Below are 26,359 nucleotides of genomic sequence, written 5' to 3' on the forward strand. Positions count from 1 at the left end.
CCCTCTCTCTCTGACCCTCCCCTGCTCACTGCTGTCTTTCTCTCAGAAATAAATAAAACATTAAAAATTTTTTTAAAAAAAATACAGTAACAATTTTCAAACTAAGTTTTCATTAACAATGCTGTAATTAGATAGCACCTTTTCTCCAACACCCTATACCTCATTAAAGACTTTCATTTTACTTTACCCAAATAAGTATTAAATATTCAAAGCAACTGCAAATGCCTTTTAAAGACTTTTAAGAATAACTTGAGTCAAGTTATAAATACTAAAATTCCTTTGAAAGGTGACCTTCAAAAGAATGAAAGTTCTCTGCTGGACAAGAACCTCTCAAAAAAAAAAAAAAAAGCAACTGACTAGACAACTAGAGAGCAGATAATGAGCTCATTTAAATACAGGAAAGTATTCAAAATGCTTCAAAGGCAGCTTCCTAATCTATCCTTAACTCCAACTACACATATAAACAAAAAGACACACAGCAAGAAATTTAAAAGTAAGTTATACACAGAATTATAAAAACAACTGTGGCACACAACACCTTTATCTAAAATAAACTGTAATTCTCTTTTTCCTAGGAAAAGAATTACTACCAAAATGTAACACGTTCCTGTCGGGTGTCCTACATTCATTCCACTGCCGGGGTAATTTCTAGGAACCTCCTCCAGCGAGCCACAACCCTCACTCGCCTGTGCAGTCCTGACAGTGTTCCAATAATTAGTAGGACCACCTTATAACAAGGTCCTTTTGTTCATAACTAGACCTCCTTGCAGAAGTTCAAGTGCTATATGCTCCATTTGGTTCTATGGCAAATGAATATCACCAGAGACGTTCTGTGTATACCCTGGATTTAGAATAGGCTCAACGCTGTGTAAAAACCAAAATAAACAACTAGACACCTCTCTATTACAAGCATCTTCCTTCTAGGACACGTGTACACTGGCTTCATGTTCAAAGACAGGTTGGATACTGCCTGTGACGTCCCTATTTTATTAGCTATTTTTACAAGCATGTACACAGAAGTATATATGTATTTATGTTGTGCATACAGAGATGAAGCAAATAAGTTCAGAGAGAAGAAAACAATTACTGCTTTTCATAAACAAAAGATCAAAATGCCCATACCAGAAATCTGACTTAACCAGAAAGAAAATTTGTCACTTTTAGATTGATAAGCATAAAAAACAAAGCAAACAAAAACCCACTGTATATCACCTAGAATATTTTAGACACACTTGAAGAGATAATTAAGGGAATCAAAGATTTAAATTTCATGACCAGGACACCCAAACCTTTCCCATGGACATTTATCAGGACTGACAGGAAGATGAGAAATGCAGGGCTTTTTATGTATGAAATGCTCAATCCTGTTTATTTCACATATCCCTTCCTCTCTCTATATGTCATTCAACATAACTGATTGGTTCTAAGGGCATTTATCATTCTCATCTTAATATTCTCACTCCAAGTGTGATTACCATGTAATGCTTTTGTAAAGTAACAATATTTTACAAATTGCATGAGCCCCAAGAGAAGAGGATGCACTTGCTGTTCCTACATTACAAAATAAACAAATAAAGCACCAATTTTCTAGGCCATACACTTTGAAAGCCATGTCATTCATATGAGGTGTTATCTTCAGATACATAGCAAATGCTATGGTATTAGGATATGGTTTTCTCTAGAAGACAAAACTCCATCAGCAATCCACTTGGATTATATTAAAACTTCAATGAAACTCAAAGGGTCATCTCACCCGGAATGCTACTGATCTTGCATACTGCAGTGTGGGAGTAAAGATTTGTTCATTCAATCTGACTCAACTGCCACTGAGACACCAGTTGGGCCAAAAACATTAAATTAGAAAGAATGGCAACAGCTTAATCAAGTTACAAATATTACTTTCCCACCAGCACCTACACACTAGAATTGTAAATCTGGGGAAGATTTAAGTCTTCTAATTTAATTTTGCTATGCTAACTTTATTTTAAATGAAATTTCTTATCACTAAGAACATAATTGTTCGGACCAGAGAAGAAAAAGATGCAAACAAATACAAAGCTCAAATATAACAACCAGGATGTACCTAGTTAGTACCTGCCTAATTTAGCACCTGCCAAGCCTTTTATCAAAAGAGAAACATTAGTCACCCCTAGAGTAGGAATTAGATCTAATATGTCAGTCATATCTCCAAAAGCTGGAAAAAAACAAAGAGAAAAGAAAAAGGTGTTTCAATCTAGAACTGAAAACAAAAAAAAAGAATGAATGAATGAATGAGGAGGATTCGAGATCACATCTCAAGAGGTGGCAACCACTTAAAAGTCTTACTATGATCCCTGCTGCAAGTGACACGGTCACGGTCAGATCTAGCTAGAAAGGCTGTTAAATCAGAAATGAGAAAAAGAAATCAGACATCACTTTGGACGTGAGAATCAAACTCGCAGGTGAAACTGACAATAAAGCAAAAAAGCTCTGGGGAAAAGTCTCAGGAAGAAGGGTCCTCCCTGCTAGCGAGGACTAAGTGCGCACACGAGCAAGACAGCCAAACAGTGCACCGGGTGACGGGAAAGGAGCTCCTAGGAGTCATGCGAGAATGGCGAACCGGGACAAATGGAGAGAAAGTGACCTAGAGCACTTCTGATGGTCATTTCCCCCATTCGGTACTCCGGGCAGGAGACCGTTTACCTGCAATCCCAAACCGCCTCCAACCCACATGCCCAGGCGGGGAGGCCTGAAGGAAGCGCCATCCCTGTTAAAATTAAGTCCTGCCGCCTTTCTTATCAGTACCTGCCACCTGTACTTCCTGGTGGCTGGGCCACCTCTTTCCACGTCGCTTCCCAGCCTCTGGGCCCTCAAGACTGACAGCAAGTCGCGGGTTTTCAAACTGCTCGATGTAGTCCTACACAGATGGCCCGTGAAAGCTCTAAGGAAGCAACAAAGCCTCCCGAGGACCCGCGTTTACTCCTGGTTGGCGCTCAACTCCTCGGTATCTGGAAGGGTTTACAACCCACACGTGAACACACAGGTGATCCCCTTACCTGCATAGAAGCGGATGAGGCAGCCAATCTCCGAGTCCATGCCTTCCTCCTGCACCCTCCACAACTCCCCAAATCCCAGCTGGAAGAGGTAGTCATTTTGGATCTGCAATGGCTTCTCGTCCGCCTCCAGGCGCCGGGTGGTCTCTCCGTGGAGCTGCACGTATAGGGTGGGCGGCGGAGGCGCTTTCTCCACGGCCGCCCCGCCCCCCCCCNAGGTAGGTCGAGGCCAGGTGGCGGTCGAAGACGTGCACGCAGCCGCGCTGGAGCTGGTGCCTCACCCAGTCCCGGTCCGACGGCTGCAGCTGCAGCATCTGCCGGTGTTTCTGGAGCAGCGTCTTCCTGTCCAGGCTCCGGGTGCACAGGGACGCCGAGACCGAACAGGAGGCAGAGAGGGCGGCGGCGCCCGGGCAGTGCGAGGCGGCAGCGGCCGACGACGACGACGACGACGAGGAGGCGGAGGCGGCCGCGNCCCCACACACGCCCTCCCCGCCCGGGTCGCGGGCTCTGGAGCGCAGGCCCCGCCCGCTCCCCCCACTTCGCCGGGGCGAACCAGCCGCGTAGCTGGGCTCATTGAATATTAATCACGCGCCGGGAGCGGGAAGGAGGGAGGCGGGCAGGGCGGGAGCTCCACGAGGGCCTCATGAATATGCATCATTAGCATGACGGCATTCCTGGGAGAAGTGGAGAGAGCTGGAGGACGGCGGAGAGGCGGGGCTTCAGGGTAAACAAACGTGACGCGTGCGTACGGGGGCGGGGCGGGGGCGGGGGCAGGATCCCGGGAGGGCCCTGCGAGGCCTGGGAGAGGGGCCGACTGAGGCAAGAGAGGCGCGCGCGGTGCACTTTGGGAGCTGTAGTTCTAGTGCTGAAAGGAACACGCCGAGGGAAACAGGGCGAACCACAAGTCCCAGAGTTCCTTCCTTTACGCCCCTCCTTCAGCCCGCCGCCGGCTCTAGGCAGTGGGTATTGTGCCCTCTGCTGTTAAACTCTGTGCCCGGGAATGTTCTTACTCATTAACTTGTGCCCAAGCCGCCCGTCCCCGATTCTCAGAAGACTTTCGTTTTCCCTGCTAATTTAAAGTGAGGGCTTTGAGGGACTCTAAACGGTACGAAGGTCCCCTCTCCTCGGTTCTCACCTCCACCCATTGTATGGGATCGAAAACACGCCCACAGCACCCCTGGATGACTGGCGGTGAAAGCGGCCAACCTCACTTTCCCCACGTTTTCCAAGTCCAGGGAAGAAATGTCTCGAAGCTCTACCTTGGGCAGTTGTTGAATACACTTTATGGCAGTCGTGCAACCTGGAGCTTATCCTCTTGCACGGCCACACGTGGGAAGGAAAAGGCAAAGGGCTGGGCTGCGGTCTGGGGCTCTTCCCCATTGACCTTCAAGTTTGACGTAACCTAGCGACAACGGAAAGCAGTGCAAAGTAGAAGAAACGGACTGGAGACGTGGGATATGAGATCGGTCCTGGGTGTTCCCCCTTATGTCTGACATTAAGAAGAAAAGTTGTTTTCTGCTCCTACAATGTTTGGTTGTCGTCTGAAAAGTTGCATTTTCTTATCAACTTAGTAAACATTTTTAATTAAATTGCCGTTCCTCCAGATTTTTAAATAAATGTTCACATGTGAGACTTTGTCAACTGCCTCTCTCCAGGGCCTCCCTTAACTTCAGTAAGGTTAGTAAACCTGGGGGGACGTTGCGGGTGGGGGCAAACAAGCAGGGAGAGAAAAGAGGAGATCGGGGCACCTGGCTGGGTCAGTCAGGCGAGCATGCAACTTTCGATCTCTGAGTTGTGAGTTCGAGCCCCACCTGGGGTAGAGAGATTATTTAAAAAATTTTTTTAATCTTAAAAAGAAAAGATCAGCTGGAACGTATCGCTGAAATAGTAGAAGTTGATAAGGGCAAGTAAAGCCATACTTAGGTTATCTACACGGTTTCACTGAAGAGAAATGGAGGAAGCTACCAGGATAAAAATAAGTATTTCTCTTGATTCTGGAAAGTCCTGAAAATGATTTTCTATATCTTTCTTTTGAAGTCTTCCCCCTTGGCCTCATGAAACTAATTTTTATTGCATTTCATTTCAATCAACAGAACCAAGTTCCTTTTTTAAAAAAATAGGGAGACTGCACATTCTCCCAAGAGAGATAAGATAGTCATGTCAGTTAATTTAACAAATAATTATAAGCATATTATATACTAGTCACTGTTAAGCAACTGAAAAAATCAGACACGGCCCTTGCCTTCATAGAGCATACAGATTACAAAGAAAGACAGTCAACAAGTGAGAGCGATATAGAAGAGGGAAAAATACAAGGTGCCATGGGAAGAGACAAAAATACAACAAGGGGAAGTGACCTTGTCTAGGAAGTCAAAGAGACTATCTTTGGATGAAATTTTTTGTGATGAAACTAGGTACTTGCTGAAGGATCTGTCTCTGAAAGAAAGCAAAGAGGCAGAAAAAAGGTATGATATTGAAGATAAATTTCAACTGCACTAATCCGTATGTTGCCTTGAGTAGCTCCTAACACAAACTATTAGTTCCAGAAATGAAAAGAATGGTATTTTGATTTATCTTTTATTTGGTATGATTAAAAAACAAAAAGCATGATAAATTTCAATACTAAAACATAGACTGTTTACACAGTCTTTATATTCATTAGTTCCTTAGTCAATTTCCTACAAACCTGTTTAATTTTTGCTATTTAAAAAATGTACATTAACTCCTATATAGTTGCTTTCTAGGGGTATATTTCTTTAGCTAATGTAACAAACTCAGGGAACGTTTATTCTAATCATAAATACTGTCACTATTGGCCTAAGGTCCATTTGCATCCTCTGTACGAAATTGTAGTACTGTACTTAATCTAGCTCTGGTTCCTGTCATTCAGCTTTATACAGTCACCCCAACTCTGCCTTTTTATCCTCTAGGAATTTTGTTTACTCTTTGGTGGTATTTATAACCAAAACACCTCCTCCAAAGGGGAAATTTTTAAAGAAAAAGCATAGCTCAGAGAATTTAGTATCTAAATGGTGGGAGTGGCTGGGAGTCATCATACACACCTGTCCCACTTGGTGTGAGGAATTACCGATTTGGAAAGAGGAGGGAAATAATGAATAACGTTAATGTTGAAGTATCTCAGCATAAAGAAAAAAGGATGTACATTCCAGCCTACAAGACAAAACACAAAATCCTGTGTTGGGGAATAGGGTGAGGGAGAGGAAGAATGAATGTAGAATATAATTCCTACATAGATAAATGATTTAATGCCCAGTGTCTATAGTCTGAAAGAGGCCACATTCCATTGTACCCAGAATAATAAAAATCAGAGGTGAGGAAAGAACCGAAGAATAAAGGTTCACAGTGTGATCCGCCCCTTGTTCTACCTCCAAACCTTCAATAAAGTTACTAAACTTGGCGGTGAGAGGAGAGACAGAAAGAAAATGGGAGTTTATAAAGAATAGACAGTCCCGTTGATTATGAGATCAACTGGAACCTCATTGTTGAAATAATAGACACTGATAAGGGCAATGAAACTTGTGCTTAGAACTTGTAGTATCATTGAATATTATCCAGAGCATCTGAGCCAACCCACACTATACGACTGCTCTGAGTAAGAAAAAGATTTCGGTAAAGGACAAATGTTTTCCAGACACCCATGAAATAGCAGCTTCTCCTACTAAAAGTAGAGTGGGGAATAGGCCAGTATCCTGAAACCGCATAACTCATGAATACCCCCTACCCTTTTTAAAGTGTTCCAAATGTACAATCTAATACGGCATTGCTGACAAGCCACACTTTTCAAAGAATCACATCTTAAAATGCTAAAAGATAATCCTGAAAAGAAACAACAGATGTAAAAGTTGCAAACCCTGATGCCAACTTGTTAAAATATTTTCACAGCTAAGTATAGAAAAAGAGAGCATAATTTTCAATTTACAGCCACAGTTTATTTTATGCCATGTGATTTATAACTGACTTGCTGTGTTTTGCATCTAGGTTAATCCTGTTTGCATCCTTAGATCCAAGATAAAAGAAACCATCTTTGGAATTTTTTTCTAATATAAGCAGTTGGAATTTTAATGGAAGCATGAATTGATAGCTGGGATGGTTTCAGTCTGAATTGTTAAGGGCTCAGCTGTATCCAGAAATAAACTCAGAAAGATGCAATATACAATGTAATACATTTAGTTAGTACATTATGAACAAGGGATCTAATTACAGTTTCACATTCTTATATCCCTTGAGCTACTAGTGGTTCACCATGCCTAAATTGCTCACTATTTACTCATTCTATTTTACTATGAGGGACCCATTTAGCAAATTACTGCTCTAGTGCACTAAATGGGCCCCAGGTGGCTAAACTGAATTCATATGTTCCCTGCTCACTGGCAGGAAGATACCTTCTGTTCTCTCTAAAGCCTTACCCCTCCCTCACAAAATTTACCATTTGAACTCTATCAAGAGCTTAGATTGCCACTATCATCTTAGGCAGTCCACTTTATAAATACACTTGATAGATTTTTCAGATATTAGTGCACCCTTTTAAGTCCCATGATTCTTTGTCTTTTTCTTATATCTCACATCCTGCCTCACAGAAGTAAACAAATGTGTTATATTACAGCACAACAATGAAGTATTAGACCAAGAAATAGAGACCTTGTAAGCCCACGTCTTTCAGTAACAACGTAAATTACTTGGACTATTCATTCAATGTAAATCACCTGGGACACTTAATGGAACAGGTATGTATTGAAATCATATGTGTAGGTACCATTTACCCTGAGTAAATAGTATAGACAAAAATACCTGCCCTAAGGAAGCTTATATAAAAGCATTATCATTCTTCTTAAATCTTTAGCTAAAATTGACCTACCCTTTTTTTTTTTTTAATGTTTATTTTTGAGAGAGTGCATGCATGCGAGCAGGGGAGGGCAAGAGTGGGGTGGGGACAGACGATCTGAAGCAGGCTCCAGGTGCTGACAGCAGAGACCCTCGTGCAGGGCTGGAACTCAGAAACCATGACCTGAGCCAAAGTTGGACCCTTAAAGAACTGAGCCACCCAGGTGCCCCGATCTACTGCTTTCTTTTATATAAATGGTTCTTGTTTTTAGGCAATTGGGAAATATGGAAATCTAGATAGATTAGTTACATATTAGGATATAAATATTTCTTCCCAAAGTATTTTTTGTTCTTTCTCTTATATAAGAATTCACCACACAATTGTTTTAAATACTGGGCCTTTATAATATTTATACATTTAAAATAATTAATTTAAAAAGTTGATTTACACTCAGCTTTTTAGAAACTCATTTTGGATTCTAATCTCTCCCATGTGCCTAAGACCTCTTTCCATTGAGATTCCTGTCTTAAAAAAAAAAAAATTCTTTCCAAAATTATCCCTCCCCAAGCATTTCCCCTGAATCTTCCACTACTACAAGTAGAAAAGTAGTCTCCAGATAACAGTTTCCCTATATTTATAGTCATTAATTAGACCCTAAGGAAGTAGCATGGGTATTCTCTTTTGTTGGCCCCAAACAGAATGACTATGGAACACACATCAATTCTTGGAAATCTTACCCTTTTCCCCTTATTTCCCATCATACCCACCAGTCTGGACTCCTAGCTATGCTTGTTTCATAGCGCTGTCATAACAAAGTTCCTTGAACTAGATGGCATAAAACAACAGAAGTCTATTCTATCACAGTTCTGAAGGCTGGAAGTCCAAACTCAAGGTGTCAGCAGGACCAAGCTCACACTGAAGGCTCTGGGAGCCTCCATTTTTGCCTCGTCTAACCTCTCCTGGTTGCAGCCCTGCTTGTCTTGGAGGTACATCCTCCAATCTCTGTTTTCTGGCACCTGTCATTGCATGTCCTTCTCCCTGTGTCTCTACGTCCAAACTCCTCTTCTTATGAGGGTAACAATCATTGGACCAGGGACCATTATGGTCTCATCTTAACTTGACTGCCATCTGCAAAGAGCCGATTTCGAAATATGGTCACCCTCTCAGGAACCAAGTAGATCCCAGTTTGGGGTGGGGACACACCAGTACACTAGGTGTTTGTAGTGCTCCCCAGGAGTGAGAATCAGAGATTTCAGGGATTAGTAAAATTCCACCACCCAAAAAAAAATTGGTGTCCAAACTAGGTATTTCAACCTTTTACTCATTCACTTAAATATTCACTGAGTCTCCTACATCAGGCACTAAGCTCGATCTGAGTACATAATAGCGAATAAGAGAATTGTAAGCATTGCCCTCGAAAATGTTTTTAAACTATAAATACCATAAAAATACTATTAAAGAAAGTGCATTTTAACATACAGAAAAACATAGGAAAGACAAGTCCTAGCATAAAAACAGAGGTAGTCTTTAAATCGAATAAAGTTACCTTTATGGAAAATTCCTTAATTATCCTTTTGTCCCTCATGTTACCATAAATCAAGAAAAATACCATGGTGAACCAGTCCCAGATCTCAGACTAGCCTTTGGTAATCACAGTGCTAGAGCTTGCAAAGAGTTCTCTCTGGTGCTCTTCCATTCTGTAGCCCATAATATGTGGTTAGGTAAATGCAGACCTATTACCTTCCAGAATTCAACCATCCACAACCATCTGCTGCCACATGGATCAAAATACTACAAAATGTAACCACCGCTCCAGTGCCATATAACATGTATGGTCTTACCATACGGGGCCAGGAAAATCCAGCAGATGCATTCGGGCTCAGCGGGAGGTATGAGTAAGTTTGGATATAATGATGGTGACAGTGGCAGAGTAACACTCTCAGCCTTCTACACATTCCATCATTGAAAAGTGGCTACATGTAATGCTATAGAGGAGTTCAATAATGTCTAAGGTTGGAAGTCAGATGTCCTCACTCTAGTCCTGGTTTTATACATGCTAGTTAAGAATGACCTAGGGAAAACATTTGACCTCAAGGAGGTTTCAGTTCCTGATTTACGAAATGAAGAGACTGAACCAGATGGTGTCTCTAAAATCTCTTCTGGCTCAAAAAAAAAAAAAAAAAAAAAAAAAAANAGTAGAACAAAAAACTCTCTCTGAAACAAAAAAAAAAAAAAAAAAAAAAAAAAAATCTGATTCTGGCTAAAAACAAAATTGTCTAATTTGAAATATTGGCAAATGTTTTTGTTAGTCAAAAAAGCAGAGAGCTTCACATTTAGATGCTATTAATTTGAGGGGGGTCTTTGAAGACCTTTTGCTATTCTTGCCATTTAAAAGAACTTTTAATGCATTTAAAATAACAGCAGGTTTATTCTGACATTTAAGAAAACTGCTGGGCTGTCAGTCCTTTTAAATTGGAATTTGTCATCAGTAGGAACCAGTCCATGACAACAAGATCCACAGCTTTGGATTCCCAAACTCCAGGGTCTTTATCAGTTTTTTTTTTCTTTTATAGTCACAGATGGGTAGAAATCTCAGCACAAAGTAAGGTCAGGGCACAGTGAGCACATGTGCAGCAGGAGACACTGACAGGGATATTGACAGCAGCTGCAGTTATCAATGCCAGAACCTGGGTCCATCAACAGTAGAAAGCATAAATTAGCCGTAGTATAGTCTACACTGAAATACCCACACAGCAGCAAAAGTGAATGATCACAATGCTAAGCAGTATGAATGAATCTTAGCATGTTGGTTAAAGAAGCCAGGCACAACAGAACGCTTACCACATTATTCCACTTATATCAAGTTCAAGAACAAGCCAAACTAATCTATATTTTTTAGGGATGCAATTTATGTGGTAAAACTTAAACAAAAGGAAAAGAAAGTAAATAGCATAAACCTCTAGGTGGGAACAAGTGGGAAGGGGGTTGGGATGACATCTGATGCTGACACTGTTCTGTCTTGTGTTATCTAGGTCCCTCTTGTTAGAAAATGTGTTCAGTTGTACTTTTGTGTTTTATATACTATCCTATTCCTATTATACTTCATAACAAAGGTTGTTGTTTTTTTTAAATCAACTGTGAGGTTTTTGTTACAATCTGAATTTCTCCATATTGTCCATAATTTAGAGCTTAAACTTATGTTAAGTTTCCCATCACTTATTCAATTCATTTACAATGTTATTTATAGGGGCTCTTGGGTGGCTTAGTTGGTTGGGCATCTGACTTCAGCTCAGGTCATGATCTCGTAGTTTGTGGTTCAAGTCCTGCATCGGGCTCTGTGCTAACAGCTCAGAGCCTGGCGCCTGCTTCAGATTCTGTGTCTCCCTCTCTCTCTGCCCCTCCGCTGCTCACACTGTCTTTTCTTCTCTCAGAAATAAGTAAACATTAAAAAAATTTTAATAATAAAATAAAATGTTACTTATAATTTAAAACAATTGATCAACTATAAATCTAATTTAAGAGCCCTAAATATTAATTATAAGAGTTCATTATAGAAAGTCTGGAAAATACTGAAAACTGTAAGGATACAAAGGAGAACAAAAAAATCCAATGACTCCTTATTTTCACAAATTTCCTCTCAGATTTTTTAATGCATTTTAATGTAGTAGAGATCATAACGTAGGTACAATTTTTTATTCTGCTTTTCTCATTCAAAACTATCCCATAAACACTTTTACATGCTATTAAAATTTTTTTTTAATTTCTAAACAAAAATGCAGCATTTTGGGGAACTATAATTTATTTAAGAGCTCCATGAAGAGTGAATTAATTAATGATTGGGTAGGACACTCTGCTGCCCTCAGTGTGTTTATGCTATGTTTTTTGTATCATCTTTCCTTGTGGAAATAGGAATACGGTGATAGCTTATTTCACTACAGTCATCTTTCTAATCTCCCCATCTTTCTACCACAATTTAGCAACATTTAATTTTTTTTAAGTTTACTTACTTATTTTGAGAGAGACAGAGACAGCATGGGCCAGGGATGGGGAGTGAGGGGCGGGGAGGGGGGTAGGGGTGGTGCAGAGAGGGAGGAGAGAGAGAGAATCCCAAGCAGGCTCCATGCTGCCAGCACAGACATGGGGCTTGAACCCATGAACTGTGAGATCATGACCTGAGCTGAAACCAAGAGTCCAGTGACTGGGCTTAACCAACTGAGCCACCCAGATGCCCCATTGTTTCTTTTTAAAACTTGCTCCTTGGGGCGCCTGGGTGGCTTAGTCGGTTAAGCGTCTGACTTTCGCTTAGGTCATGATCTCGTGGTTCGTGGGTTCGAGCCCCGCGTCGGGCTCTGTGCTGACTGCCAGCTCAGAGCCTGGAGCCTGTTTCAGTCTGTGACTCCCTCTCTCTCTGACCCTCCCCTGCTCACGCTGTCTCTCTCTCTCTCTCCTAGAAATGAATAAAAAAAAAAAATTAAAAAAAAAACTTGCTCCTTGCTCCTCTGTATTGTTATGTTAAACATGAGTACTTAAAAAAAAAAAAAAAGTACAGGACCCAGGTGGCAGAGCCAATCATTTTAAACATGATTCAAAACTGAGCCCCAGGAGGGGCACCTGAGTGGCTCAGTCAATTAAGCCTCTGACGTAGCAGCAAGGGGGAGCCCTGACACCCCTTCCTTCCACCCCTCCCCAACCACCATACTTTCTTTTGGCAGTCAAATGAAACAGTTTTCTTTCAGCCACTCCTAGAAATCCCAGGAGTATTTGGGTATTTGGTTTCGGGGGGGGGCTTCCCCCCTAACCCCCCCATATTTTGGTTTAAAGTAAATAAGTAATGCAAAGGTAAACCATCCAGAACTGGGCTCTCTGGAGTTTGGAGGAAACAGGACCTGAGTGTAAATTACTTTCATCTTCTCCTGTCCTGGCACAACCCCAGCCTCACCATGTGGCTCATGCCAGGCTCCTAGAACAACCAAAACTGTCTCTTGCTTCTCCTCATTGATTCGCCTTAAAAAAAAATGTTTTATTTATTTTTGAGAGAGAGAGACAGCATGATCAGGTGAGGGTCAGAGAGAGAGGGAGATACAGAATCTGAAGCAGGCTCCAGGCTCTGAGCTGTCAGCACAGAGCCCAATGTGGTGCTTGAACCCACGAACCCTGAGATCATGACCTAAGCTGAAGTCGGACGCTTAACTGACTGAGCCACCCAGGCGCCCCTGATTTGGTTTAGTCTTACTGTTTCCCTTCTCTGCAGATTGTCTGCAGACAAGCCATTTGGCAAATGCCCCAGATTCACTACCTCTCTTGCACAGGAGGTAAAACTTCTCTAGGCCCCGAAATAAGGGACAAAGTTGGCAGAGAGTGAGTGCAGGAGACAGAGCAGAGCTCAAAGAAGAAACAGTCTCCAGCCCCACCAGCCCAGGTAAGAAGGGAGGGCTTTGGGAGAAGGATACAGACTTCCACAGGGCCACCCACTGAGGCCCTTAGTCCTGACCCCAGACAGACAGGCACAGCTGGCCAATGGCATCTAGTTCAGAACCAAGGAGGACCGGAGGGTCTTTCTTTTACACCTGCTGACACAGGTGTTAAGCGCACATGCTCATGCATCCCACCCACAGTCCTGAGAACCATCAGCTCCCAGGGTGCTCCCTAGCTGGGCTGTCACCCCTGCAGAGCCCTGGCATCTCTGCAGGCAGAGAGAGCAGTTGGCATGGGGAGCAGGTGGTAACTCTGGCATGTGCTTACGAATAGTATCCTTACCAGGTCTCCGAGAAGAAGGTGATTCCCTCAGCTGAACTAAACTTTAGACAGGCTTCTTTCTGACTGGAGGCTCCCAGCCTCCCTTTGCTTAGAGCTTTTTTTTTTTTAAGAACATTCATAACTTGATTTTCTACCCCTCTAAGACGTATGTCAATCTTCTCTTAAATCCTCCTGTTAGTTTTTCAACCCTGAAATATTTTTCACCAGGACCTGGGAGCCATCTCTTTGAAATGTCATCAAAGGAGATAGTGGAGTTATCTCCTAGTCCCTATGGGAAGGTAAGAGCCTAATTTCAGGAGGACGGGGCGGGGGGGGGGGGGGGNTCATAAAATGGTAAGAAATGTATTGTTCCTTTGGAAAATTCCATTCACAAACACAGATGGCCCCAAATCTTCCAATAATCTCTCATTTGCTCATCTCAGCCCTTAAAAAGCCCCCTGCTTTAGTGGAGGTGAGCCCAGGCTGAACTTATTTTATATTACCTTCTTACTATAGCCTTCAATAAAGTCTTTCCCGTCTCTTTAACTTGGTTCGTTTTTGTTTTGAAACAGGAAATCTAGTTTGTGACTTTTCCACAACTTCTAAACAAGTTATAAGTTTTGCACAGTGGCCTCATGCTTGTGAATAAGAATTTCCCTAGAACATAAGTGGACATAGACTCAAAGCTACAACAGTGGACACTTAAGAGATAGGACTTGAGAAGAAAGGCTTTCCTTCCCTAAAACATCTTCTTAGCTTCTCCAGTAACCTAGCTGAAGTTGCAGTGACCATATTCAGAAAAAGTAATAGATGTGAGAACCAAGGTCTTTGAGAAAGACAGAGAGAGCTCATTTTTCTTAGGCTATAATTAAAATGCTATGGGGCACCATACCAAACAATTAATCTGAGATGGATCTTAGATCTACATATGAAAGTTAAAATAACAAAACTTCTGAAAATGACCTTGTGATAGGCAAAGCTTTTAAAACACAAAAGAACATCTGTTCATCCAAAGGCATCATCAAGAGAGTGAGAGTACAAACCACAGACCTTGGGGAGACAAAGGATTTATGTTCAGAATGTGAAAAGAACTCCTAAAAATGAATATGAAAAAGACAGTCTGTTCAAAACTAACAGGCAAAACAACTAACCACATAAGCAGGCACTTCACGAAAGATAATCCAAAAGTCAACTAGCGTGTGAGAAGGGGCCCGCCAGGATTACTCATCAGGAAAATGTGAATCAAAACTACATACTTTAGAATGGCTGAAATCAGGGTGCCTGGGCAGCTCAGTCAGTTGAATGTCCAACTCTTGATGCAGGCTCAGGCCATGATCCCAGGATCGTGGGATTGAGCCCCGTGTCATGCTCCACGGTGAGCATGGCTCATGCTTTCTCTCTCAAAATAAATGAACTTTTTTTTAAAAAAATGGCTAAAATTAAGGGACAATGTCAAGCAATAGAAACATTGTAAAGCTACTACAATTTTCCCATAGGTAGATCTGATATGAGTACTTTATGCATAATCCTTTAATAAAAGGTTTTGTCTTTGTTTAATACATGGGAAAGTTGGATTTACTTAACACTTTAATTAGATACAACTCTAGACTCTGGGCGCTGAAATAGGAGACAGGTAAGTGTCGGCTAAGTAGGCAGACCCAGGGAAAAACAAAGCTGTGTGTAATATCTGAGGACAATGCCCAAATAGTCAGCAAAATCTGAGAGAAAGTACAGTGGTATTCACCTTGCAATTTTGTCTGTGAATCTTAAGTTCCACTTTTTTTCTGAAAGAGAAATGTTCTGTACGAAAGCACAGGGACCAGGACCTGTTTCTCCTTGTGTTTTTCTAAATGTTTACTTATTTATTTTGACAGAGAACACAAGCTGGCAGNACTATCCCAAGCAGGCTCCACGCCCAGGACGGAGCCCAAGGCACAAAGGTTCTATCCACAACCATGGGATCACGATCTGAGCCAAAATCAAGAGCCGGACCCCCAGCCAACTGAGCCACCCGGTCTCCCCTGTTTCTCCTTGTTTGAGCCTCATGTGAACCTACAGATCTGTACTCAAAATGAATTGTACTTATTGACTTCGGGCAATACAATATGATTCTCGAAATTGTGATGGCACCAGCTGTATCGATGAACTCATTCAGGAAAGTTTGACTGATGCCAGGCACTTTCGGTAAGTATGAAGAATACCACCAGGACCACATCCTCCATATGGATCTTACAGCTGCGGAAGGGAAAATGCCCACAAACAAGCATTACTCCCGTAAAAGTACATGCCCAACTCTCCGACAGGAATCAGCTTCTCAACTGGAATTCAGTTCTGTCCTTTAGAATCATGCCATCTAGTAAATGACAGAGGGATGGAGGCAGGGAACGCAGAAGGGAAGGACAGAAGGAAGTCGCTGTCTATTTCACTGGCTTGGAGTATAGTTTTTAAAATTAAAAAATAGGAAAAACTCAAAATCTGACAATTAGAAGAGGATTTTCAGCCCCCAGAATGCTGGAAAGAATGAAAAATCCTTTCCTAAGTATGCCTTTTCTGTATTCTGAGAGTTGACACTTTCATATTAACATACATCATCTAGAATTATGACCTGCTTATCCTCTGGTGCTTGAATGTGTGAAAACCTAACTGTGAAATCAATTCATGCTAGACCTGAATCAGGCAAAGTGCACTGAAGGATAATAGCATGGAAAACTTCATATTTTCCCCTCCTCAAATGTAAATACATAAAAACTGTTACTCAAATATGATTGATGAAATTTATAATTAACAGTGATACCAAAACACAGAGAGAAAAAAATAAGTGTTAGTTAATGTGCTTACATTTTTTTTAAAGGTTGGAGACTCATAATCTAGCATTAAAAGACTCATGGACAGAGAACCACTGGAATTTCAAAAATTAGTATTAGAGTATTCTGTGGTATTTGAGTCTACTTCAGTTCTATTTCAAACTAACTATTGTTGCAAAATGAACATAATTTCTATGTAGGACTGAACACAAACAAGCCTGATTTATTTGTTAATATTGGGAGGGAGCAGGCATTTTCAGATGAAAAATCTCAAGCCCACTGCAAATAAATGGAAGAAAGAAAAAATAACTAACAAAGGTCTAGCTGTTGTTCTTTTGTATACACAGTAAGTCAGCTTGCATTAACTTTATATCTAAAGGTCAATTAAATTATAGAACTTCTTTTCTGATTAAAGTTCCTTTTTTTTTTAAATGTTTTTTATTTATTTCTAGGAGAGAGAGAGAGAGAGAGAGAGAGCGTGAGCAGGGGAGGGTCAGAGACAGAGGGAGTCACAGACTGAAACAGGCTCCAGGCTCTGAGCTGGCAGTCAGCACAGAGCCCGACGCGGGGCTCGAACCCACGAACCGCGAGATCATGACCTAAGCGAAAGTCGGACGCTTAACCGACTAAGCCACCCAGGCGCCCCTAAAGTTCCTTTTCTAATCCATCTAACTTTCTAAAAACTTTTTTTTAGTGTTTATTTTTGAAACAGAGAGGGGCAGAGCATGAGCGGGGGAGGGGCAGAGAGAGAGAGAGAGACACAGAATCCGAAGCAGGCTCCAGGTTCTGAGCCATCAGCACAGAGCCCAATGCGGGGCTCAAACTCCCAAACTGCAAGATCATGACCTGAGCAAAGTCGGACGCTTAACCAACTGAGCCACCCAGGAGCCCCAAATCCATCTAACTTTTTTTCAGGCTGGACTATAAACAAAGAATAAGATGTACTCCAAAAACAATGTGTTGCATCCTTACAGCACATTTCTGTTGACAGAGTGTTTTCATGTACTTCATCTCACCTGATTCTCCCAACAAATCTGGGAAGTAGATAAATGATATCACCAGGATATAGGCAGTTCTGATTAGGCTCTCTCACTCATAGACTTTGAGGACAAAGTCTCTGCCAATAAAGAATCATTGAAATTTGTAGAAATAGCCTATACTAAGATGTAAATATATTGCTATGGAGACCCAAAAACTACCCCAGCTCAATAATCCAAGTGATTAAGGTACCTGGCCAACTATGTCATAATATAACTGTCTGAAAGAAGTATGTGTTCAGCAGAAGGATGTTATCATCTGAAGGGAGCCGAAGAATAGGAATTGACCCACATTGTCTGGGAAAATGATGCTCCCTTCAGTAACAGAGGTAGACCCAAGTTGTTTCGACAGCATCTGGTCAAGACCCCTGATTTATGGAGAGAGGAGGGTTGGGAGAAAAGAAGCCTACCTAGTGGAGAAATGGGCTGATGTGGAGTTCTGAGAGGCTAGATGAGTCATGCCAAGGGGAAGAGCCCCCCCCACTCCACCCCCCGGGAGCTGTTTTACTGTGTGATACTTACCTCTCTGAATTTCACTCTCTCATCCATAAAAGTCTGTGATCCCTTGGTTCCATTCGTTACTCTAGTGACCAAGTTCACTAACAGAAAATCTGAAATCTTCCTCTTGTGGCCGGAATAAAGTTTGGCCCCTTTGTGGCTTCTCAGCAAAAGCCATCAGGGGAGTTCAATGCACCTGCACCCATTAGTAAGTAGATGATGTCTTCTCTTTGCACTGTGCAAACACAGCAGTGCAATGCTTTTTCTGTGCCCATCTCAAGGAGTGACAAAGTCCAAGTCATTCAAGGACAGTACAAAAGTCAGCAAACTGGCCAAGTAGTCCATGTGTATAAGACAAATACATCATCTACACCTACCATGTGCGGCATGATATAACTGTACCATGCAGCTGTCTAACAGTACAACAGGCCATGTGTACATTTGCCCCAGAAACTGGTTATCACGTGCTCAACCTGGGCAGAGACCATGAAAAAGCCAAGAAGAAATGGAAGGGGACAAATATAAGGAAGAAACTATTGAGAAAAAAAACAATCATAAAATTACCTTATATACAACATAGTAAAAACAAGATCAATTTCTGGCAAAAGAAAGCAGACTAAAAGTACTCATTTAACTCTCATTTCTCAGGAAGTCACTAAAATGGTAGTAGACTTAAAAAATGATGATAGATATATGATAGAAAGATAGATAGATAGATAGATAGATAGATAGATAGATAGATAGATAGATAGATAGATGGATGGATGGATAGATAGATAGGTAGGTAGGGATAGATAGGAAGAAGCAAAGCAATAAAATATAATTTTGGAAGCTGAAAACCTAAGGGATGAGTGGGAACTGAGTTAGCAGAACTAGGAAACTTAACCCTCAACCAGGAAATCCGGGAAGCAACATACTTTGCAAGGAAAAACTTCCTAAAAACACAAGAACTGGTGACACCAGGCTCTCCTCCGAAGGAATAAATGTGGGATTTACAAAGAGGTTGCCGGTCTATTCAGGAAGCAACGACGGCATTAGATCTCCTTCACCGTCAGTGGGGCTAATCGTTTTCAGAGCTTATTCCCTGGAAATAGTAGATAAAATGGAGAGTTCTGGGATGTGCAACAAGCTTAGTAGCATGAGTGAGGTGGGGATTAAAGCGAAGTTTTACACGCTCTGCCAGTCCTGTTCCTCCGACCAGCCTCTGGACCCCAAACCATCACACGCAGCGGGACGTGGTCAGCCCTGCACGGGGCACCTGGCCGAAGGAGTGAGTGAGCCTGAAATCCAGCTCCCGCTCCGTTCACCAGCCCGTGCCCTGGTGCAGGCTGTACCCAGGGGCAAGGGCACCTTTTCCTCGTTCTCCAGAAGGTACTAGCTGATCATCAGGCTCTGCTCCTGCAGAGCTGACTCCCAGAGAAGCCGCCTTTCCTGGATTCTCACAGTCTGGCAAAAGCCCGCAGGGGCCCTGCCCAGGGCTCTGGCAGCCAAACTTAGCATCTTCATGAAAGATCTCTGCAGGGGCGACTGGCAAACCTCACCCAGCCAGGGTGTCTGTAGAAAAGCCCACCATCGAGGCACTGTGTGCACACAGAAGCGGGAATGCACAGCCGAGAATCAAACCCGAGGGAAACCTTTTGCAAGGAAACGGAAGCAAACTGAAAAAAAGCAACTTGAAGGAAACAGACTTTTTAAAAAGGACTCTTCTGCGTCAATCAGCGAGGGAAAATACTGCCTGCGTGAACCAAGAACAAGAAAGTTTAAAAAAGAAATAGCGAACAAGAAAGAGCTTTTTTACATTAAAATAGGACAAAGGAAATGAACATTTCAAAAGAAAGCTTAGGAGGAAATAGAAAAAAAAACAAAGAAGAACATTAGAGAAGGGCTAATATCAAAATACTAGGAAATAGGAAGAAATCATAAAGGATAATTTTCTAGAATCAAAGAACATCAATTTCTAGATTTCCAGGGCCATCCAGTATCCAGCATGGCAGATTGAAAAACCAGATCGAGATCGAGATGCATCATTATGACATTTCAGAACATTAAGAACAAAGAAATAAAAACTCCTAAAGTTTCCATAGTGGGGAGAAAGCTATATTTAAAGTCTGAGGAATCAATATTGCTTCAGACTTCTCAGGAGCAAAGCAGACCACAGAGTGATGCCTTCACATTTCCAAAGGGAAATGACTCCCAACTCAGCATTCAGATGATAGTCAAACAACTAATTATAGCTCAGGATAGATAGGAAGGAAGGAAGGAAGCAACGAAGGAGTGAACCAACGAGCAAGAAAACCAGAGTTTTCTAACAGAGAAGGCAAAACAGAGTTAGGGTAGAATCATGATACGTTCTCAGATATGCAAAGTCCTGCAAAATTCACCTACCACTTTCTCTTTCTCAGGAACCTCCTGAAAAATGCGCTATCAAGAAGAGATGTGCCAAGAAATAGGGAAGTTAGAGGATCTGGGAAACATAAGATTCCGACTCCAGGGAAGGGAAACACCATACCAGCAGCTGTACCAGAAGGCCTGGAGGGCAGCCTGTCCAGGATGAAGAAGTTCAGAGGCTCTTCCAGAGGTGCTCCCATGAAACAAAATTAATAAATTGCCCAAGGAGTTCCAACACAATGAGAAAATATTTGCTCTCCCAGAGAACAGTTTGGGGCTTACTTCATGGTAATTAAGACAACCAAGTGAATGAAAAACCAAGACAATTCTTTTTTAATGTTTATTTATTTTTGAGCAGGGAGGTCAGAGAGACGGGGACAGAGGATCTGAAGCAGGCTCTGTGCTGCCAGCAGAGAGCCCTAAGGGGGCTCGAACTCACAACCCGGGAGATCATGACCTGAGCCGTAGTCAGACGCTTAACTGACTGAGCCACCCAGGTGTCCCCAAACCAAGACAATTATTAACTTCAGGGGAAAGAAAATTTTTTAAATTTTTGTAGGATGAGTCAGGGTGCCTGGGCGGCTCAGTCAGTTGGGCGTCTGACCCCAAGTTTCATGACCTCAAGGTTTGTGGGTTCGAGCCCCATATCAGTCTCTGCACATATAGTGCTGAGCCTGCTTGGGATTCTCTCTCTGCTCATCCCCTGCTTGCTCTTTCTCTCTCTCTCTCAAAAATAAATAAACATTTTTAAAAAGATAGGACGAGTAGTAGCCATAAAAATATGACGTTACTCAGCAATATGATGTCATCAAAAGTTGTTGAAAATCCATCTAACCAATATTGTGATTTAAGTCTTCAGGGAGGATGCCTGGATAGAGAGTGTAAATGTGTGATAGTAATGGTAGGATCCATAATGGCTCCAATGGAAAAATGCAAAAAGTAGCAACTTAGGTTATGTTTTGATAAGGAAGAAATACCAAAATAAATAGCTAAAAGGTCTGAAAGCATTTGCCTTTTAGGGAGAAGGAAATGGGGGAGCAGGGAATGGCCAGTTTACGAAGTAAAACTATATTGCTTTATATGAATAACATTGATCAAAACAAAAATTAAATTTTTAAAAATCACTTTTTAAAAAGGACCAGGGGAGCCTGGGTGGCTCAGTCAGTTAGGTGTCCGACTTCAGCTCAGGTCATGATCTCATGGGTTTGAGCCCTGCGTTGGGCCCTATGCCAACAGCTCAGAGCCTGGAGCCTGCTTCAGATTCCCTGTCTCCCTTTCCCCCTTTCCCTTCTCCGCTTGCACTGTCTCTCTCTCTCAACAATAAATGAACATTAAAAATTTTTTGTAATAAAAAAATCAGAAGAACCATATTTTTTGTTGGATGGAGAGAAGAGGAGAAATAAATTGGGTTTAAAATCAAGTCATCTGCAGCAGAGGCAAGATGTTCAGGCCATCAAAAACAAGAGCTGGGAGCTTGGGAGGTGGGATTAGGTTTGCAATAGAGATTTTGTAATTATTTAGATTAAAAGAGAATTAGCTCTATAGGAAAAATGGTGCTGAGCAGTAAGAGAGAGGTCTTGAAGATGAACCATTTCATAAGTGCCGTTAGAGTGTCAGAAGAGAAAAAGGCTCGATTAAGAGAGCAGCTGAGAAAACCAAGGAAAATAGGAGTTTCAATGGAGAGAGAAGGGAAGTGATTAAGGTCAGGTATGCAGAGGGTCAAAGAGGCCCAGACCATTAGAATAAACAATGAAAAATTTCTAAAGAGGGTATTGTAATCTAAGGATTAAGTTCACACCCTATAATGAGCCTTAAATTAAGAAAGGTTTTGGGTTTTGGAATGATCTTGTATTTTTCCAGGACACCATACAATGCCTGTTTTCAGTAAATACACAGTTGTCCATGGTGCAGCCTCACAAACCCTGCATTAATAAGAAAGTGGATCTTAGGGCATATTGTCATTACCATTCCCATACAAAGCTGTGTCCCTGTTTGTTTTTTGTTGTTGTTTTTTTTTTCCCCACACAAGGGCTGGCATTGTCTGTGTCAGAGATGAGCATTTGGACTAAAGTTCATGGCTTGGCTAGGATCTTCCTTTTGGCTGCAGTTCCCGGGTGATCAGCTGCCTGTCATTGGCCATGATGTTATTGACACCCAAAACAAGAAGGAAGCACAAGAAAACAAACAAAATGGCGTGTCAAAGGCTACGTTCAAACTACCAAATATTATGGTAAATCTCAACTTGAGAAAGATTTGACTATTTCATTTTGCTGAGTCGAAATTGAGCGCTTGGCTTCAGGACTAACAGTATAATTGGTAACAAATGTTGCCTAATCTCTCATAAACGTTTTCTCTTTCTAGTATAAATTGCCTCCACGCTTCCGCACTCTCCAAACAGATGCAAGATGAACAGAAAGTCTCATTTTGTATGTTTCAAAAGCCCACCATGACACTGAATTTGCCCATTTGCCTGTGTCTATTTTCCCACATTGCTGCCTTCCAGACATTTCCTCAGACACGTCGGAGGGACGAATGGTTAAAGGAACAATATTAATTTGGAATTCAAAAAGCTCACGCAAGTCCATTAATAGAACCCCAAACAGTCTGGTTAGCAAACACTTCTGTGCAGGTGTATTTAGCAGGTTCCCCGCTGAAGCATCAACCAAATTACTCTTCAGTGGGTAGGATTTCCCAAGCCCACAGGATCAGAATTTGCGGAGTGCAGCCTGGAATGCCCCACAGCCCCACTGCTACATGCCTGCTTTCCCACACAGATGGTAGAAACTTCTGTAAAGCAATGGATAGCTGAAATGTCCTTCTGAGATGCATATTTGGGGGAGGGGAGGTGGCTGGTTCTAGCTCGTGGGAAAGCGGCGGATTCGGATGTCCTTTGCTTCTTTTTCGGGGTTGCAGTCAGGCTGAGGTCTGTCTCTGTTTTGTTTGGTAGTCCAGCTGGATGTTGGAGCCTTTTTTACAATAAGAAACATGAATTCCAGAGTCAACACTGTCTACATTAGCAGCACAAGGATTGGTTAGCAATACCTGATATGGGTCCGTCCGGCCAGGCTGGAGGTGAAATGCATATTTTAAACACAAATGGAGGAGTGATGAAATTGACACAGATCAGTTAGAGATTTACAAACATATAGGGGCACCTGAGTGACTCAGTCTGTTGAGCGTCTGACTTCAGCTCAGGGCATGATCTCGGGTTCATGAGTTCAAACCCCACATCGGGTTCACAGCTGTCCGCACAGAAGCTCTCAGTGCAGAGTTGGCTTCGAATCCTCTGTCCCTCTCTGTCTCTCTCTCTCTGCCCCTCCCCTGCTTGTGCTCTCTTTCTCTCAAAGATAAATAAACATTAAAAAGAAAAGAAATTTGCAAACATTTATGGTGCCTGATAAACGGTCCTGGCAATAGAGGGAAGATTCACCTGTGGGCAGTGTATTCCTATGTAATACCATCTCACACTTCTTTTTGTTCATTAAAATGTCTTTCAAACAAAAAGAACAGTGAAGAGGCTTAAGTGTAACCTAAACATCTGACGTCCAGCAACTTAGATCAATCACAGGGCCACTTTGGAAATAAAAGACATAAGAGACTTGTCTAGATCTAGCCATGTTCCTCTCCAGTGTTTATGGAGGGGCTTCAAAGATAACTAGGGGAGGGGCGCCTGGGCGGCTTAGTCGGTTAAGCGTCCGACTTTCGCTTAGGTCATGATCTCGCCGTTCGTGGGTTCGGGCCCCGCGTCGGGCTCTGTGCTGACTGCCAGCTCAGAGCCTGGAGCCTATTTCAGTCTGTGACTCCCTCTCTCTCTGACCCTCCCCTGTTCACGCTGTCTCTCTCTCTCTCTCCTAGAAATAAATAAATTAAAAAAAAAAAGATAACTAGGGGTGAGGACAGAGTGCAGGCCAAGAGGTTTATTTCCAGCCCAAGTGACTAACCTCCTCTGCAGGTGTCCTGCTTTAGCAAGTTCTCCTTAGGAAAGGTTACTTGCTGGAGTTAATCTGACACAAGCCCTAAAATGCTGTCCCTTCAATGATGGAAAATGTTAGATCTTTCATCGGGTGACCAGTTAGGCAGAGAAGAACTCAGTTGGAGATGACAGTCACACTAAACCCAGAGAGAGAACTTTCTTGATGTGCTATCTTAGAGCTGGGAGAGCAAGGTAAGCAAGGATGAGGAGAGCTGGAATTTCCATGTGCCTACTTTCAGCAGGTCCTAATCATATCTTGCTTCAGCCTCACTAAATTCCCAGAAGATGGCAGACTCCGAAATCTTCATCTTGGCCTATCAGGCCACAAGGGATCTTGCTCCTGGCTACCTCTCCTGCTCCCCACCTCATCATCCCTTGCTCGCCCACTCTCCCCAGCCACACAGCTCTCTTGACTGTCCTTTGAAGCCACCAAACAAGCTCCAGCTCTGGAGTTCTGCACAACTGTGACGTCTCCCCAGCTGGGGGCTCTTCCCCTGGATGAAGGGCAACGTGCCTCTCCCACAGCCACGTAGGCCTGCTCCCAAGTGACCCTCCCCTATTGAGACAGCACCTCCTCACCCTTGTCCCTTTACCCTGCTTTATTTGCCTTCATAGCATTTGTAGTGCATTCAACCATGTCCCCCAAAATTCATGTCTACCGAGAACTTCAGACTGGGACCTTATTTGGAAACACGGTCTTTGCAGATCTGGTTAACTAAGACAGGGTCATAATAAAGGACCCCGAGAATGAACCCTAAATCTAATGTGACTGGTATCCTCACAAGAAGACGAGAGGACACACAGAGATACACACTTAAGAGAATGCCGAGTGCGAGTGGCTATGGAAGCAGAGATTGGAATAGTGCAGCTCGAAGCCAAGGAACGCCAAGGACGTAAACAACCACCAGAAGGTGGGAAGAGGTGAGAGAGACTCTTCCCTGGAGCCTTGCCAATGCATCGATGTCAGACCTCCAGCCTCCAGAACTGTGAGAGAATCAATTTCCGTCATTTTAAGCCAACCAGTTAATGGTGTTTTCTTTGTTACATCAATCCAAGAAAACTAACACAGCTAAAATAAAAAACACAGGAAACAACAGGTATCGGTGAGGATGTGGAGAAAAAGGAGCCCTAGCACACTGTTGGTGGGAATGCAAACTGGTGCAGCTGCTCTGGAAGACAGTACGGAGGTTCCTCAAAAAATTAGAAATAAAGCTACCCTACAACCCAGGAATCACACTATTGGGTATTCAACCAAAAAATACAAAAACATTATTTCAAAGGTATACATGCACCCCTAAGGTTATTGCAGCATTATTTATAAAGGCCAAACTACAGAAGAGCACAAGCGTCCATTGATAGGTGAATGGATAAGGAGGTGGTATATATACATATACATACGGAATGAAATATTGTTCAGCCATAAAAAAGGATGAAATCTTGCCATGTGCAATGACACGGATGGAGCTCTAGAGAGTATAATGCTAAGCAAAACAAGTCAGTCGAAGAAAGGCAAATCCCATATGATTTCACTCATATGTGGAATTGAAGAAACAAAACAAATGAGCAAAGAAGAGAGAGAGAAAAACCAAGAAATAGACTCTTAAATATAGAGAACAAACTGATGGTTACCAGAAGGGAGGTGGGGGTGGGGAAATAGGGGATGAGGATTAAAGAGTACACTTACCATGATGAAAAAGTAAAATGATAAAAAAAAAAAGAGAGAGAGAGAGAAGAAAACTCAACCACATAGGTCACCACCTGACATGTTAGCTCATTGTCTTTGTCTTCTCCCACTGGGATCTATAGTCCTTAAGACATGTTGTGTTTCTAGTGCCTATCACATTGCCTGGCACATTAGCAGCACACAATAGATATCTGTTGAAAGACTAAGTGAAGAATGAATATTCCCATTTTGCAGAAGAGGAAACTGAAGCTCGGAAAGATCTCACAGAATTCAAGGGCACCTAACTAATAAATAGCACAACTGGATTTTAAGCCACTCTGACTCTAAAAATCATAACCTTTTAACTGCACTGTGCAGGCTCTTA

The 26,359-nt window shown here is 42.3% G+C and overlaps 1 protein-coding gene and 1 long non-coding RNA gene across 3 annotated transcripts in view; one reads left to right on the forward strand and one right to left on the reverse strand.

The window, feature by feature from the left end:
- PHLPP1 (PH domain and leucine rich repeat protein phosphatase 1) overlaps positions 1-3,606 on the reverse strand; it is a 213,732-nt gene extending 210,126 nt beyond the window's left edge. Inside the window, exons 1-2 of the mRNA XM_077777552.1 lie at positions 3,410-3,606; positions 3,036-3,301 (exon numbers count right to left, since the gene is read on the reverse strand). Coding sequence (XP_077633678.1) covers positions 3,036-3,301; positions 3,410-3,606 — 463 coding nt within the window. The remainder of the gene's footprint in view (positions 1-3,035; positions 3,302-3,409) is intronic.
- A 74-nt stretch (positions 3,607-3,680) lies between these two features.
- LOC144242701 (uncharacterized) lies at positions 3,681-20,575 on the forward strand. Of its 2 annotated transcripts, none has more exons than XR_013338431.1 (6): positions 3,681-3,756; positions 7,657-7,777; positions 9,623-9,764; positions 13,185-13,294; positions 13,840-13,910; positions 20,353-20,575. It is a non-coding gene; the product is annotated as an uncharacterized LOC144242701 (long non-coding RNA). The 2 variants fall into 2 exon arrangements; XR_013338430.1 differs by lacking the exon at positions 3,681-3,756 and adding an exon at positions 4,549-4,709.
- The last annotated feature ends 5,784 nt before the right edge of the window (positions 20,576-26,359 follow it).

This window comes from Crocuta crocuta, unplaced genomic scaffold, assembly GCF_008692635.1.
Source record: "Crocuta crocuta isolate KB4526 unplaced genomic scaffold, BGI_CrCroc_1.0 scaffold36, whole genome shotgun sequence".
Classification (NCBI taxonomy): Eukaryota; Metazoa; Chordata; class Mammalia; order Carnivora; family Hyaenidae; genus Crocuta; species Crocuta crocuta.